Raw genomic sequence first — 15049 nt, 5'->3', positions numbered from 1 at the left:
TTGTTTATTAACTGCTGATAATCAGCTGCATATCAAAGAAGTGCACGAGTCTTTTAGGAGGAGGATGCATGGCCTTCACTCAGTGGGTTCTTAAAAAAAGGCTGGGTGTGGAAAATTAGTCACAAAGTTCACAGTTTGGGTGTTCGCGTGAAAAAGGGAACCTGAGTGGTTATATGAAAAAAAAGTTTCTAAATAAACTTTAAAAACAGGAAGTAAAAAAAACCACCAACATAATAGGAAATGCTTGAACACCATTAAACAGTCAATAACATCCTCTGACTGCACGCTTAACTGCTTATTTCAGAAACGTGGTTTGGGATGTGGCGTCTGATTTCATCATGGATTCTTTGATTAATGAGCTTCCGACTCTTGTTAATGGAGCCGCTCACTAGTATGATGAAGAAAATACTACATTTCAAAGGCCAATTATTAGTATTGTCACTGAATTATTGCATGGTAAATATTTCTGATGATGGACTCATATTGTTTGTCAGCAAACAAATAAGCAACTTAAAACTTTCCTTTGAGGCAAAAAAATAAAGCAAACAAGAAGCTGAGAGCGCAAAGCTCCAGCGGGCAGCATTCACCCTTTAAGGAAACAGTATTCATCTGTTCTCTCTTGTCTTTTTAAACAGACTCTATCAGCGCCTGAATGTAACAAACACAGTTACTGTCTGACTATCGACACCAGGTTACATCAGGATGAACCACATAACATTAACAACATTACACACAAATATCGTGTGGGTGTAGGTGATGGATGATAGGTACTGATTAATAATATTACACTACAGTATATTTCTACCTAAGCAGGAAGCTCATTCTGTTTCTGCTTTCTTTAAACATATATCACATTTAACACATTTTCGAGAAACTTGAAAGAAAGGCGCATGTGCAATGTAAAAGTGAGGTCAGAGGTCAAATGACGTGACATGATGTTTTAAATGTCTATATAATGACAACACACAGCACACTTGTAAGAATCATAGCCTCTAAGTTCAACAGCTTTTTGTCCACTTTTGTGGGGGAAAAAAGCAAATTTTAATCAGAATTCATTAAAATCTCATCGTGTTACAGACAGAATGACGGCACACCCACAAACACTACCAAAAAAACGTTTAGTCTCTATCAAACATTCATCAAATTAAATGATATGATTTTAATTGGTGTCAGAATTGTGTAGTCACTGTGTTATTTTCATTTTTTTAACACCTGCACACATCTAAGTATGAAAAGTAGACTACAGGTAACAGAAGATGTCAGCAGGTCTGAATACAATGCTGCGCCAGGCTGACTGAAAGGAAACATGATGGTGAAAATGAATCAATAAAAGGAAAACATACCAGAAGGCAGGCGATGTCCAAGCTTCAGCTAAACTCGAAGCAAACACAGAAAGAATCGGGCAGAAGCAGACACGTCAGGAGCTGCCATCACACTGGACAGTGTTATCATCCATCTGAGACAGAAAGAAGCACTTATGCAAATCAAGAAGAGGGAGGGAACTCTGAGCCACAGACGTTTGAGTGTTAGTAACATAGTGTTAAAGTTAGACCCGCTTACCTCAGCTCAGCTCTCCTCTCCCATCTTTACATCCCATCACAAGCTGACATCCGCTGTGGATGAAGGTGCAGCGTCATTAGCAGATCAGGGATTTTAACCCAGAGTGAGACTTTATTGTGTTGGGAGACTTTAACAGAGTCAGAATGAAGAAACTTTTTCCAAAATACTATCAGCTATCAGCAGATTTTCCTTTTTCCTACAGGAGGCGGTCAGACAGGACGTTACAAAGTCCTCCCTGTAAGCTGCCAGCTCATGGACTGAGCCGTAAACAGGAAAAAGTGGCTCATGTTATTATCAACGATCACATCCGTCGAGCCCTGCGGCTGCTCTGCTTGTTACCAGAGCTGGACTGGGACAAAAAATTGGCCCGGGCATTTTGACTAGAGACCGGCCCCCCAGGTGTTATAGGAAAAGCCATAAAGCCTTTGAATGAAAACAGACGCTGTTGTGACAGTGATGTACAGTCTTGTTGGTATATGTATGATTTCTATACATTTTACGTCAGATAAAAACTTTGGTTGTAATCTTCAGATAATTATTTAATAACAGACATTTTAAATGAGAATAAGAACATATTTCTTTGTGCCCCCCTTTCCCTGTTAATGCCCTACCTGGCCCCCTGGCAACACTTTGCTAGACCCGCCCCTGCACAGTTACCAGCTGTCAGCTACTTAGAAAAGGATCCTGGTGTTATTTGTCTCTCAGAAACAGTTCATAACTTCCCTTCAACTCATTCATGTCACCTAAAAGGTAAACCTGTTTCTCCATCACAGCTCTGATGATTCAGTAAGGACATCTCCTGGTTTCATCTTCATGTGTCCCTCTCACCACATATTCAAACCGACATCATGACCAGCAGCTTTTACAGCTGTGGCTCCAGCAAACATCAGCTGATACTAGAAAGTAATATTAAATAAATTCTAACAACAGCTGATCAAGCTTAAACGTGCTGCTGTTGTTTAATGCGCAAATGAGCTGCTGTGGCGATCCCTGAAAGGAGCAGAAAGAAGAAGATTAACTAAATGTCAGTGAGCAGTGATTTCTGCTTCTTACTCCCCTTTGTTTCCTCCTCCCTGCCCTGCTGTGCAATTACCTGCTCCACCCTGACACGCTTTACCTGTGTCTGTCTGTGTGCTCTGTGACCTGACCTTACAGAGATGATGTTCTGCTGTCTGTGAAGGTTAGCAGCATTACCGAGCTTCAACCATGGTGACAGCAAACAAAAAGACACCTGACACAGGGACCCTGCTACAGGGACAGTGTCACGGGAACGCCTGCCAGAACAAAGATTTCTGTGCCCACCGCAGCAGGAGGTGGACAGTAACTGTTTTATGATGAAGTTTTCCTAAATAAAGGCTTAACGCTGACTTTGATAGAGATGATGTGGTGTATTTAACCTGTTATTTAGCTGACACATGCACTTTGAGGAGCTGACAGCTCTTTGAAGTGCGTGTTTCTGCTTTTTAGAGTTTTGTGTTGGGGTAATAAAAACCAGTAAAAACTTTTTCATATATGTGGGCATGTAAGACTAACATCGCCCTCCATCTTGGGTTAGGGACACAGTTTGGCTTACACAGAATTGTTGCCTGTTTGTGAAGCCCAAGGGAAAATCTCTGAACAGAAAAACTGTGTTAAAGGCCAAAGTGAGTGAAGGAAGCTTCATCTGAAAAATAACACCTTCTCGTTTCTTAACCACGCGTCAGTTTTCCTTTGATGTGTGGTTAAAATGAAGCAACACTGAAGAAAATGGAGGCTTATAAACGTCGACATAGTTGTTCTTTTTTCACATCTGCAACCTCTTAAAGACCTCTTAGCTCTGTGTTTGTTCTTGACAAGAAAGAAAACTGGACTGTGGTTTATTGTAAAAACGTCTTTCAGGCTGAAGTCAGTTCCTGTAAAGTGAAAGTTTCTTTAAGCTCTGCTCATCTGGCTCAGGTTTTGATTATTGTTTATATGTTTGTGTTTTTGTCTTGCTGTTATTTACTGTTTTACTTCATGAAGTAATGAATTAGTTTCATAGTCGTGCTGCTGCCTTGTTGTTAGATCTTTATCATTTGTGGTTTATAGTTTTCTACTCTCTGTCTGTAATGGGTTTTACGATGAAGAGCCAAGCTAAATAATAAATAGAATGAAACAATAAAATTCTCTTTATACTCTGCGTGTTACTGAGCTTTGACTTCTTCAGACTTTTGTCTTCTTCAATTCAGGTTCTGTCAGAAACCTCAGCTCTGCTTCTGAAGGTCAAGTCTGAGCGTCTGTGAAGGTTCTCAGTCATCCAGGTCATCGCAGTCTAAGGAGCTAGAGGTCTGTCAGTGTCCTCATCTATCTGTGCACTCTGAAATTAACCTGTGATCAGGCTGTGGTTTTGCTACTTTTCTCCTGGTGTTCATTTCCACAGAGTTTAGCTGCTGCATTGACCTGTCAGCGCCCTCTGCTGGACAGAAACAAGCATAGAGGATAGATGTAGACTTAATGCCACACAGGCGAAACTCACTCGTGTTACAGAAGCACAGAGGTCAGCAAGAAAAGGTGAGTTAGAGTTATGTCACGAAAAAAAAGGAAAAAGTGTGTGTGTGGGGGGAACTATTTACTATATACAAGTGAAATTTCTAATCTACATAAATGGTTATCAATACCTCTGCCTCCTTTTTACTTCAGACAATCTGATTTGACTTTTCAGAGTAGATTCAAATCTGCAGGGAGGCGCTGTGAAAATTAGACACACAAAAATAAATAAATAAATATTATAAGGCAGTGAGTGTTAATTTCTCCAGTTAGCAGTAGGCAGGGCTTTTCGTGTGAATAGTGGGGGAGAGTAAACATATTTTTGCACATGTGTTTGACTTATTTACTGGTAAATGGCCCTCCACGTCTTAGAAGTTGCCTGAAGCGAGGTAGCTGAAGAGTCTCAGCATCTTAACACTGAAGGTGGATTAATGTGGTGCTCAGGTGAAAGGTGGAGCTTCCTTTGGAGGTTTTTCCAGGCACGCCAAACTGGGATGAGTGCCTGGATGCTGTATCTGGTCCGAGGACTCCTCGGGATCTCAGGAGCTCTAATACAGAGAATCATGATGAGTCCGGTGTGTTCACACCGAACGCGATGGACGCGAATAGAGCGTGTAAAGTCAATGGAAAGGCGCGATGACGCGCGATTGCGGGTCCCGCGAAAATTCGGAAGCAGATTTGCGTCGCGAAAACGCCAAAACGCGTGAAACGCGCGTCAGTGTAGCGCGTCAGGCGCGTTTGACGCGCGAAACGCGCGTCAGTGTAGCGCGTCAGGCGCGTTTGACGCGCGAATAAAACCACGCGCGTGAGTTTTTGTGTTGCACTTTGTGCATACGCGCGTTTCGCGTCTACCGCTCGAGTTGGAAAAATCTGAACTCCAGCGTCAAATCGCGCCGCGACAACCAATCAGGAGCCTGGTGACGTGGCTGTTACCTAGGTCAAAGGGGCAGATCCAGCCAAAGCCCTTCATTCTTCATTCAGTATGGAGGAAAAGCTGATCAGCGCCGTGGCTAACCACCCCGAGCTATATGATGCCAGCTCCTATTTCTACCGAGACAGGAATAAAAAGGACCTAGCTTGGAGACACATAAGTGAGGAGATCGGGCAACCTGGTAAGTTCATTCCTTCTTCTTTTTAATTTTCAGACTGACCCGATGAAGCCGTGCAAAAGCTAGCAAGCGCGCCTACTGTCCCGCGATTTTCCCACTGTTGTACAAATACCTTTCCGCTAACCAGATAATGCGTTTATTCAGAGGACATCTGCAGGAGAAAGTGGAAGAGCCTCAGGGACACATATAATAAGGAGAAGAGGTCAGAGAAGGAGAAGAGGAGTGGGTCTGCAGCAGGATCGGGGAGGAGATGGAAGTTCTTCGCGGTCATGGGGTTTCTGGACCCCTTCCTCACCCCGCGGGAGACCAGCGGTAATATGGTGCGGACCGTGGAGAACTTCTCCCCCGAGGACCAGGGACAGCCCGAAGAGGCAGCAGGGGAGTGTCAGTCAGAAGGTATGTTTACAATTAATTAATGTAGGCAGTTAATTTATGCGTGTTGTCATACAGGAATATATTTTGTTTATTAATAAACAGTATAAAGTAGTCCCGCTGTTCATCCGTCACTGCCTCGCCTTTTCGCTGATTTTTTTTATTGCACCGTACAGCTTTCAACGATGCGCATTGCATTCTGCAGCCCAAATGACAAATCTCCTCCGTGTCGTGTCTCCTGCGCTTGCCAAACTTATCATGTTTGGTTTTGATAACCATCACTTCAAATAGAAAAAAACAGCACAAAAACACTCATAACTATGACCCTCATTCGGAAATAGACACCTGCACCGGGAGCGAAAAAGGCGCACGAAAGTGGCGCCGCAGACGGAGAAAAAGCGCTGCATAATACTTTTACGTTTTAACATCGACAAAGGTTTGCACTTTGAGAATCAACTTGTGAGAACTGTGACTACTGTTCATGTGCTGCAATAAATGGGAGACCACTGTATATAATAATAAGTATATAATAATATAATATTCTCTATGACTATTGTCTTCAACCTGTTAACATTTAATATTGTCTTGATAGAGTCAAGTTATCATGCAGCAGAGTCCTCCCCTGTTGCTTCTCCTGACTCCCCAGTCCCTGGTCCCTCCACTCCTGCTGCTGCACCCACAGGTATGAACATCAAGCACTGATAGCTTTTTACTTGCTTGGATTCCCTTGTGATCACCTTTACTAAATATCTACAACCAATCTGTTCATATCCTGTTTTTTTTTCAATTTTGAAAATGACAATCTAGTAGCAGCCTTCTCATTTCTTTGTGGTGTTTTGTTCTGTTTTTTACAGGCCCACAGAGGAGGAGAGCTCGAAGGCGGTCGAGGGAAGGGTCCCAGGATGGTCCATCGGCGGTGGAGCTGGCTATCCTGGAGTCCCTAAAGAGGCCACGCCCGTCTGCAACAGAGTATTTCCTCCTCGGCCTTGTTCCTGCTCTGGAGAGCATGCCGCCTCAGACACGAGAATTCGTGAAATTCCAAATTCATAAATTAGTTTTTGACAACAGCACAGCTGTGCTAAATTTGGAAACATTGGACCCTAATGATCAGTAGTTTTCTGATGAGGCAGCAGCTCTCCAGGGCAGAAACAATGTTCTTATTCTTCTCCTCCTTCTCCCCTGAGGCTCTTCCACTCCAAGCTGGGTCCTTTTTATTCCTGTCTCTCTGTAAATAGTTAAATTTCATATATTTATGTTGAATCTTTTTATTACTGAATTTATATATTTTATCAAATAAACATTTATAATGACAAATGTCTCTGTTCTACTACACAGCAAATATTGGCACCCGACTTGACACAAGTAGAATTTATTTCATATTATACTAATGACAAAATATACTGATACAGTGGGATGCAAAAGTTTGGGCAACCTTGTTAATAGCCATCATTGTCCTGTACAAATCGTTATTTGTCACAATTTAAATTGTCAGTTAAATACATCATATAGGAGACACACACAGTGATATTTGAGAAGTGAAATGGAGTTCACTGGATTTACAGAAAGTGTGCAATAACTTTACACTAAATAAAGCAGGTGCATATATTGGCAACACATAAAAAGAGAAATAACATAAATATGTAGTGTATATCAATGTGTGTGTCTCCTATATGATATATGTAATTGACATTTTTTACTGTAACCGATTCATACAGGAAAATAATGACTATTAATAAGGTTGCTCAAACTTTTGCATCACACTGGTTATAGGAACATAGTGAAGACAAGTTACTTAAGAGAATAAAGAGAGGTTAGGTTATTTTGGAGTAGAGATCCATTTATTAAGAAAATTTTAAAAAGGAGAAAGTTCCCTTGTAGTTGTGGAACATGGATCCTGAGTTGGGGGGTGCCTTCGTCTGGACGTGCTTCCCATCCAGAGCTCCACAACAGAGGGGGAAGTTCCAGCGCTCCTGGAATCCCTCTGCGATGGACCGCCAGTCTTCAGTTGAAGGCACAGCCGTGAAATCGTCCACTAGACAGTCCCAGATGGCCGTCGCTACCTGGGGGATGATCTGGCTCACCATACCTATGACACCACAGCCATGCTATCATTCAACCACTGAACTGATAACAGCATAAATCGAATTAAATTAAATCGGGACTTGATGAGACCATCTGAGTATCACTAGAAATATTATAAACAGTACCAGTTTGCTATCGGTAAACACCGAGAGCATTCACTGTTAGCATAGCACATCCATGTTAGCAGTGTATAAACGATACACTGCTAACATGGATGTGCTATGCCATCAGTAAACGCCGACAGCATTCACTGTTAGCATAGCACATCCATGTTAGCAGTGTATAAACGATAGTTTATACACGCCGACAGCATTCACTGTTATAGCACATCCATGTTAGCAGTGTATACACGATACACTGCTAACATGGATGTGCTATGCCATCAGTAAACACCGACAGCTCTCCTCCTCTGTGGGCCTGTAAAAAACAGAACAAAACACCACAAAGAAATGAGAAGGCTGCTACTAGATTGTCATTTTCAAAATTGAAAAAAAAACAGGATATGAACAGATTGGTTGTAGATATTTAGTAAAGGTGATCACAAGGGAATCCAAGCAAGTAAAAAGCTATCAGTGCTTGATGTTCATACCTGTGGGTGCAGCAGCAGGAGTGGAGGGACCAGGGACTGGGGAGTCAGGAGAAGCAACAGGGGAGGACTCTGCTGCATGATAACTTGACTCTATCAAGACAATATTAAATGTTAACAGGTTGAAGACAATAGTCATAGAGAATATTATATTATTATATACTTATTATTATATACAGTGGTCTCCCATTTATTGCAGCACATGAACAGTAGTCACAGTTCTCACAAGTTGATTCTCAAAGTGCAAACCTTTGTCGATGTTAAAACGTAAAAGTATTATGCAGCGCTTTTTCTCCGTCTGCGGCGCCACTTTCGTGCGCCTTTTTCGCTCCCGGTGCAGGTGTCTATTTCCGAATGAGGGTCATAGTTATGAGTGTTTTTGTGCTGTTTTTTTCTATTTGAAGTGATGGTTATCAAAACCAAACATGATAAGTTTGGCAAGCGCAGGAGACACGACACGGAGGAGATTTGTCATTTGGGCTGCAGAATGCAATGCGCATCGTTGAAAGCTGTACGGTGCAATAAAAAAAATCAGCGAAAAGGCGAGGCAGTGACGGATGAACAGCGGGACTACTTTATACTGTTTATTAATAAACAAAATATATTCCTGTATGACAACACGCATAAATTAACTGCCTACATTAATTAATTGTAAACATACCTTCTGACTGACACTCCCCTGCTGCCTCTTCGGGCTGTCCCTGGTCCTCGGGGGAGAAGTTCTCCACGGTCCGCACCATATTACCGCTGGTCTCCCGCGGGGTGAGGAAGGGGTCCAGAAACCCCATGACCGCGAAGAACTTCCATCTCCTCCCCGATCCTGCTGCAGACCCACTCCTCTTCTCCTTCTCTGACCTCTTCTCCTTATTATATGTGTCCCTGAGGCTCTTCCACTTTCTCCTGCAGATGTCCTCTGAATAAACGCATTATCTGGTTAGCGGAAAGGTATTTGTACAACAGTGGGAAAATCGCGGGACAGTAGGCGCGCTTGCTAGCTTTTGCACGGCTTCATCGGGTCAGTCTGAAAATTAAAAAGAAGAAGGAATGAACTTACCAGGTTGCCCGATCTCCTCACTTATGTGTCTCCAAGCTAGGTCCTTTTTATTCCTGTCTCGGTAGAAATAGGAGCTGGCATCATATAGCTCGGGGTGGTTAGCCACGGCGCTGATCAGCTTTTCCTCCATACTGAATGAAGAATGAAGGGCTTTGGCTGGATCTGCCCCTTTGACCTAGGTAACAGCCACGTCACCAGGCTCCTGATTGGTTGTCGCGGCGCGATTTGACGCTGGAGTTCAGATTTTTCCAACTCGAGCGGTAGACGCGAAACGCGCGTATGCACAAAGTGCAACACAAAAACTCACGCGCGTGGTTTTATTCGCGCGTCAAACGCGCCTGACGCGCTACACTGACGCGCGTTTCGCGCGTCAAACGCGCCTGACGCGCTACACTGACGCGCGTTTCACGCGTTTTGGCGTTTTCGCGACGCAAATCTGCTTCCGAATTTTCGCGGGACCCGCAATCGCGCGTCATCGCGCCTTTCCATTGACTTTACATGTAACGGTGTGTTCACACCGAACGCGATGGACGCGAATAAAACGCCCCAAACGCCCCTAATTTGACGCGTGTACATTCGCGTCTCAACGCGTGTCCAAGAAAAATCCATCGCGCGTCAAAATATGATATTTTGACGCGCGTCACGCGCGTGAACCGGAAATGTGGGAGGAATGTGGGAGGGAGTTGTGCCAGACCTGGTTTTGCAAGATGGCAGCTATCGAGCTAGCGCTTGAAGAGAGAGTCTCCCTTCTCTATGTACTGTGGAGAGCAGAGCAGCAGCGTAAAAGACGTCCTCGCCGTACCTGGGTCCATCAGGTCCTCCAGGCGCGTGAGCAGTTTGGTGAGTTTCACCATTTGCTCCAGGAGCTGCGCCTGGATGACGGCAGATTCCAGCGATATCATCGTCTGTCACCCGGCCAGTTTGAGGACCTGCTTTCCCGTGTCGGTCCCAGAATCGCCCGCCTAGACACCAATTACAGGCGCTCAATCCCACCTGCAGAGCGCCTGTCCGTCTGCCTGAGGTTAGTAAAAGTGGTCAATACGGTAGTCCTTTATTGATACCTGTGCTAATATATGCTAAACCATCCATTTATACACTGCTAACATGGATGTGCTATGCTAACAGTGAATGCTGTCGGTGTTTACTGATGGCATAGCACATCCATGTTAGCAGTGTATCGTGTATACACTGCTAACATGGATGTGCTATAACAGTGAATGCTGTCGGCGTGTATAAACTATCGTTTATACACTGCTAACATGGATGTGCTATGCTAACAGTGAATGCTGTCGGCGTTTACTGATGGCATAGCACATCCATGTTAGCAGTGTATCGTGTATACACTGCTAACATGGATGTGCTATAACAGTGAATGCTGTCGGCGTGTATAAACTATCGTTTATACACTGCTAACATGGATGTGCTATGCTAACAGTGAATGCTGTCGGTGTTTACTGATGGCATAGCACATCCATGTTAGCAGTGTATCGTTTATACACTGCTAACATGGATGTGCTATGCTAACAGTGAATGCTCTCGGTGTTTACCGATAGCAAACTGGTACTGTTTATAATATTTCTAGTGATACTCAGATGGTCTCATCAAGTCCCGATTTAATTTAATTCGATTTATGCTGTTATCAGTTCAGTGGTTGAATGATAGCATGGCTGTGGTGTCATAGGTATGGTGAGCCAGATCATCCCCCAGGTAGCGACGGCCATCTGGGACTGTCTAGTGGACGATTTCACGGCTGTGCCTTCAACTGAAGACTGGCGGTCCATCGCAGAGGGATTCCAGGAGCGCTGGAACTTCCCCCTCTGTTGTGGAGCTCTGGATGGGAAGCACGTCCAGACGAAGGCACCCCCCAACTCAGGATCCATGTTCCACAACTACAAGGGAACTTTCTCCTTTTTAAAATTTTCTTAATAAATGGATCTCTACTCCAAAATAACCTAACCTCTCTTTATTCTCTTAAGTAACTTGTCTTCACTATGTTCCTATAACCAGTGTGATGCAAAAGTTTGAGCAACCTTATTAATAGTCATTATTTTCCTGTATGAATCGGTTACAGTAAAAAATGTCAATTACATATATCATATAGGAGACACACACATTGATATACACTACATATTTATGTTATTTCTCTTTTTATGTGTTGCCAATATATGCACCTGCTTTATTTAGTGTAAAGTTATTGCACACTTTCTGTAAATCCAGTGAACTGCATTTCACTTCTCAAATATCACTGTGTGTGTCTCCTATATGATGTATTTAACTGACAATTTAAATTGTGACAAATAACGATTTGTACAGGACAATGATGGCTATTAACAAGGTTGCCCAAACTTTTGCATCCCACTGTATCAGTATATTTTGTCATTAGTATAATATGAAATAAATTCTACTTGTGTCAAGTCGGGTGCCAATATTTGCTGTGTAGTAGAACAGAGACATTTGTCATTATAAATGTTTATTTGATAAAATATATAAATTCAGTAATAAAAAGATTCAACATAAATATATGAAATTTAACTATTTACAGAGAGACAGGAATAAAAAGGACCCAGCTTGGAGTGGAAGAGCCTCAGGGGAGAAGGAGGAGAAGAATAAGAACATTGTTTCTGCCCTGGAGAGCTGCTGCCTCATCAGAAAACTACTGATCATTAGGGTCCAATGTTTCCAAATTTAGCACAGCTGTGCTGTTGTCAAAAACTAATTTATGAATTTGGAATTTCACGAATTCTCGTGTCTGAGGCGGCATGCTCTCCAGAGCAGGAACAAGGCCGAGGAGGAAATACTCTGTTGCAGACGGGCGTGGCCTCTTTAGGGACTCCAGGATAGCCAGCTCCACCGCCGATGGACCATCCTGGGACCCTTCCCTCGACCGCCTTCGAGCTCTCCTCCTCTGTGGGCCTGTAAAAAACAGAACAAAACACCACAAAGAAATGAGAAGGCTGCTACTAGATTGTCATTTTCAAAATTGAAAAAAAAAACAGGATATGAACAGATTGGTTGTAGATATTTAGTAAAGGTGATCACAAGGGAATCCAAGCAAGTAAAAAGCTATCAGTGCTTGATGTTCATACCTGTGGGTGCAGCAGCAGGAGTGGAGGGACCAGGGACTGGGGAGTCAGGAGAAGCAACAGGGGAGGACTCTGCTGCATGATAACTTGACTCTATCAAGACAATATTAAATGTTAACAGGTTGAAGACAATAGTCATAGAGAATATTATATTATTATATACTTATTATTATATACAGTGGTCTCCCATTTATTGCAGCACATGAACAGTAGTCACAGTTCTCACAAGTTGATTCTCAAAGTGCAAACCTTTGTCGATGTTAAAACGTAAAAGTATTATGCAGCGCTTTTTCTCCGTCTGCGGCGCCACTTTCGTGCGCCTTTTTCGCTCCCGGTGCAGGTGTCTATTTCCGAATGAGGGTCATAGTTATGAGTGTTTTTGTGCTGTTTTTTTCTATTTGAAGTGATGGTTATCAAAACCAAACATGATAAGTTTGGCAAGCGCAGGAGACACGACACGGAGGAGATTTGTCATTTGGGCTGCAGAATGCAATGCGCATCGTTGAAAGCTGTACGGTGCAATAAAAAAAATCAGCGAAAAGGCGAGGCAGTGACGGATGAACAGCGGGACTACTTTATACTGTTTATTAATAAACAAAATATATTCCTGTATGACAACACGCATAAATTAACTGCCTACATTAATTAATTGTAAACATACCTTCTGACTGACACTCCCCTGCTGCCTCTTCGGGCTGTCCCTGGTCCTCGGGGGAGAAGTTCTCCACGGTCCGCACCATATTACCGCTGGTCTCCTGCGGGGTGAGGAAGGGGTCCAGAAACCCCATGACCGCGAAGAACTTCCATCTCCTCCCCGATCCTGCTGCAGACCCACTCCTCTTCTCCTTCTCTGACCTCTTCTCCTTATTATATGTGTCCCTGAGGCTCTTCCACTTTCTCCTGCAGATGTCCTCTGAATAAACGCATTATCTGGTTAGCGGAAAGGTATTTGTACAACAGTGGGAAAATCGCGGGACAGTAGGCGCGCTTGCTAGCTTTTGCACGGCTTCATCGGGTCAGTCTGAAAATTAAAAAGAAGAAGGAATGAACTTACCAGGTTGCCCGATCTCCTCACTTATGTGTCTCCAAGCTAGGTCCTTTTTATTCCTGTCTCGGTAGAAATAGGAGCTGGCATCATATAGCTCGGGGTGGTTAGCCACGGCGCTGATCAGCTTTTCCTCCATACTGAATGAAGAATGAAGGGCTTTGGCTGGATCTGCCCCTTTGACCTAGGTAACAGCCACGTCACCAGGCTCCTGATTGGTTGTCGCGGCGCGATTTGACGCTGGAGTTCAGATTTTTCCAACTCGAGCGGTAGACGCGAAACGCGCGTATGCACAAAGTGCAACACAAAAACTCACGCGCGTGGTTTTATTCGCGCGTCAAACGCGCCTGACGCGCTACACTGACGCGCGTTTCGCGCGTCAAACGCGCCTGACGCGCTACACTGACGCGCGTTTCACGCGTTTTGGCGTTTTCGCGACGCAAATCTGCTTCCGAATTTTCGCGGGACCCGCAATCGCGCGTCATCGCGCCTTTCCATTGACTTTACATGTAAACCTGACGCTCTATTCGCGTCCATCGCGTTCGGTGTGAACACACCGTTAGGCTACACTGCAGGTCTTAATGCTCAATTCCGATTTTTTGATCAAATCCGATTTTTTTTGTCTGCTTGTTCACACTACAAATAAAATGTGACAGCAAATGTGCTCTAGTGTGACAGGGCTCTAGAGTCCAACCAAATGTTCGAGTAAAAAAAAAGAAAAGCAAAAGACTCTGAAAGTCTCCGTGTGGTCAACAGCAGACACACATTGTGCCCCTATCGTGGTCTAAACCAATCAAAGATAGTCAGGGGTGGGACCTCTCTGATTGGCCGTGGTCCAGTTGAAAGTGCAGGCAGATAGAGAGGTGAGTAACTTAAATAAAGCCATATCGATTCATTAAAACCTGAATTGACTTTTAAATATAATGTATTTGGCCAGAAACACCAGAATCTCAGGTTAAAGCTCACAAAACAATTTCAACAAACAGTAAATGAGAGCAGGTAAATGGATTCTGCACAAGGACGTAAACACAGAGCGCGGACCCGATGCATCAGAATTACCTTTCTCTTTCTCGGCTTTCTCGGCTTTCTCACCCGATGGCCGTACACGGACACGCCGTCGGGGCTGAAAGCCGACAGCTCACTGATTGTGGTGCGTCGGGTCCACGCTATACTCTTTTTGGGCTAGCTTCTGAGCAGCAGGTTTTGTCTCTCTCCAACCAAAATTCACTGAACCAGCAGCAAACTACGCTTCACATTTGATAAACATCCTCATGAATTCCTTCTTACTTTTGCATTTTTGTCTGTGAAGGTTCTCAGTCATCCAGGTCATCGTAGTCTAAGGATCTTGAAAAGAAAAGCGTCCAGACGCATTTTTGCTTCCACCACATTATACGCTGCGATAAATGCACTCCCCAAGTGTCCCCTCTCCCCATTGCCTTTTTAGCGGCAGGCAGCAGCAAACAGGTCGTCAGAGGAGGCCGACGTGATGAATAAGTTTAACATTACCCACAATATTATCAAAGAGTGCCAATGCACAAGCACAAGATTGTTAATTAATCATTTATAAATCAATATTGTCTTTATGGACAGCAATTTTCCCCGCAAAAAAGTGCACATGTAAAACTGCGGTGTTAAGCGATGTGGTTAAAAAAT

General features: G+C 43.6%; 4 protein-coding genes and 1 long non-coding RNA gene across 5 annotated transcripts in view; 2 read left to right on the top strand and 3 right to left on the bottom strand.

Annotated features, from left to right (window-relative positions):
* The window catches only part of LOC309712239 (uncharacterized protein), a 28319-nt gene extending 13305 nt beyond the window's left edge, over window positions 1-15014 (bottom strand). The window contains exons 1-3 of the mRNA XM_082542902.1: window positions 14684-15014; window positions 1561-1613; window positions 1344-1456 (exon numbers count right to left, since the gene is read on the bottom strand). The gene's annotated coding sequence lies outside the window, so the exon portion shown is untranslated. The remainder of the gene's footprint in view (window positions 1-1343; window positions 1457-1560; window positions 1614-14683) is intronic.
* LOC309712249 (uncharacterized protein) lies at window positions 4695-8019 on the top strand. The gene is made up of 4 exons (XM_082542915.1): window positions 4695-5177; window positions 5319-5570; window positions 6139-6228; window positions 6401-8019. Exons 1-4 carry the CDS (start codon window positions 5048-5050, stop codon window positions 6658-6660), a joined length of 732 nt encoding a protein of 243 aa, XP_082399041.1. The 5' UTR covers window positions 4695-5047; the 3' UTR covers window positions 6661-8019.
* On the bottom strand, window positions 8011-9766 carry LOC309709455 (uncharacterized protein; the record flags this gene model as incomplete). The annotated part of the gene is made up of 4 exons (XM_082538073.1): window positions 9269-9766; window positions 8876-9127; window positions 8218-8307; window positions 8011-8045 (listed from the first exon to the last, which is right to left on the bottom strand). The coding sequence occupies exons 1-4, from the start codon at window positions 9396-9398 to the stop codon at window positions 8011-8013; spliced, it is 507 nt and encodes a 168-aa protein (XP_082394199.1). The 5' UTR covers window positions 9399-9766.
* LOC309712252 lies at window positions 9770-11219 on the top strand. The gene is made up of 2 exons (XR_014278213.1): window positions 9770-10289; window positions 10950-11219. It is a non-coding gene; the product is annotated as an uncharacterized lncRNA (long non-coding RNA).
* LOC309712250 (uncharacterized protein) lies at window positions 11313-13957 on the bottom strand. Its single transcript, XM_082542916.1, has 4 exons — window positions 13406-13957; window positions 13013-13264; window positions 12355-12444; window positions 11313-12181 (listed from the first exon to the last, which is right to left on the bottom strand). The coding sequence occupies exons 1-4, from the start codon at window positions 13533-13535 to the stop codon at window positions 11922-11924; spliced, it is 732 nt and encodes a 243-aa protein (XP_082399042.1). The 5' UTR covers window positions 13536-13957; the 3' UTR covers window positions 11313-11921.
* Window positions 15015-15049: the final 35 nt, after the last annotated feature.

This window comes from Aulonocara stuartgranti (genome assembly GCF_965226115.1).
Source record: "Aulonocara stuartgranti genome assembly, chromosome: 7".
Classification (NCBI taxonomy): Eukaryota; Metazoa; Chordata; class Actinopteri; order Cichliformes; family Cichlidae; genus Aulonocara; species Aulonocara stuartgranti.
This window is presented reverse-complemented; position numbering and strand designations above follow the sequence as displayed.

Bases quoted from the DNA above. Each gene is read 5' to 3' on its own strand.
- LOC309712250 (XM_082542916.1), bottom strand. From the start codon at position 13,535: ATGGAGGAAAAGCTGATCAGCGCCGTGGCTAACCACCCCGAGCTATAT. The intron at 12,445-13,012 runs GTATGTTTACAA...TTGTCTTGATAG, and splicing joins AGGGGAGTGTCAGTCAGAAG to AGTCAAGTTATCATGCAGCA. The intron at 12,182-12,354 runs GTATGAACATCA...TGTTTTTTACAG, and splicing joins TCCTGCTGCTGCACCCACAG to GCCCACAGAGGAGGAGAGCT.
- LOC309712249 (XM_082542915.1), top strand. From the start codon at position 5,048: ATGGAGGAAAAGCTGATCAGCGCCGTGGCTAACCACCCCGAGCTATAT. The intron at 5,571-6,138 runs GTATGTTTACAA...TTGTCTTGATAG, and splicing joins AGGGGAGTGTCAGTCAGAAG to AGTCAAGTTATCATGCAGCA. The intron at 6,229-6,400 runs GTATGAACATCA...TGTTTTTTACAG, and splicing joins TCCTGCTGCTGCACCCACAG to GCCCACAGAGGAGGAGAGCT.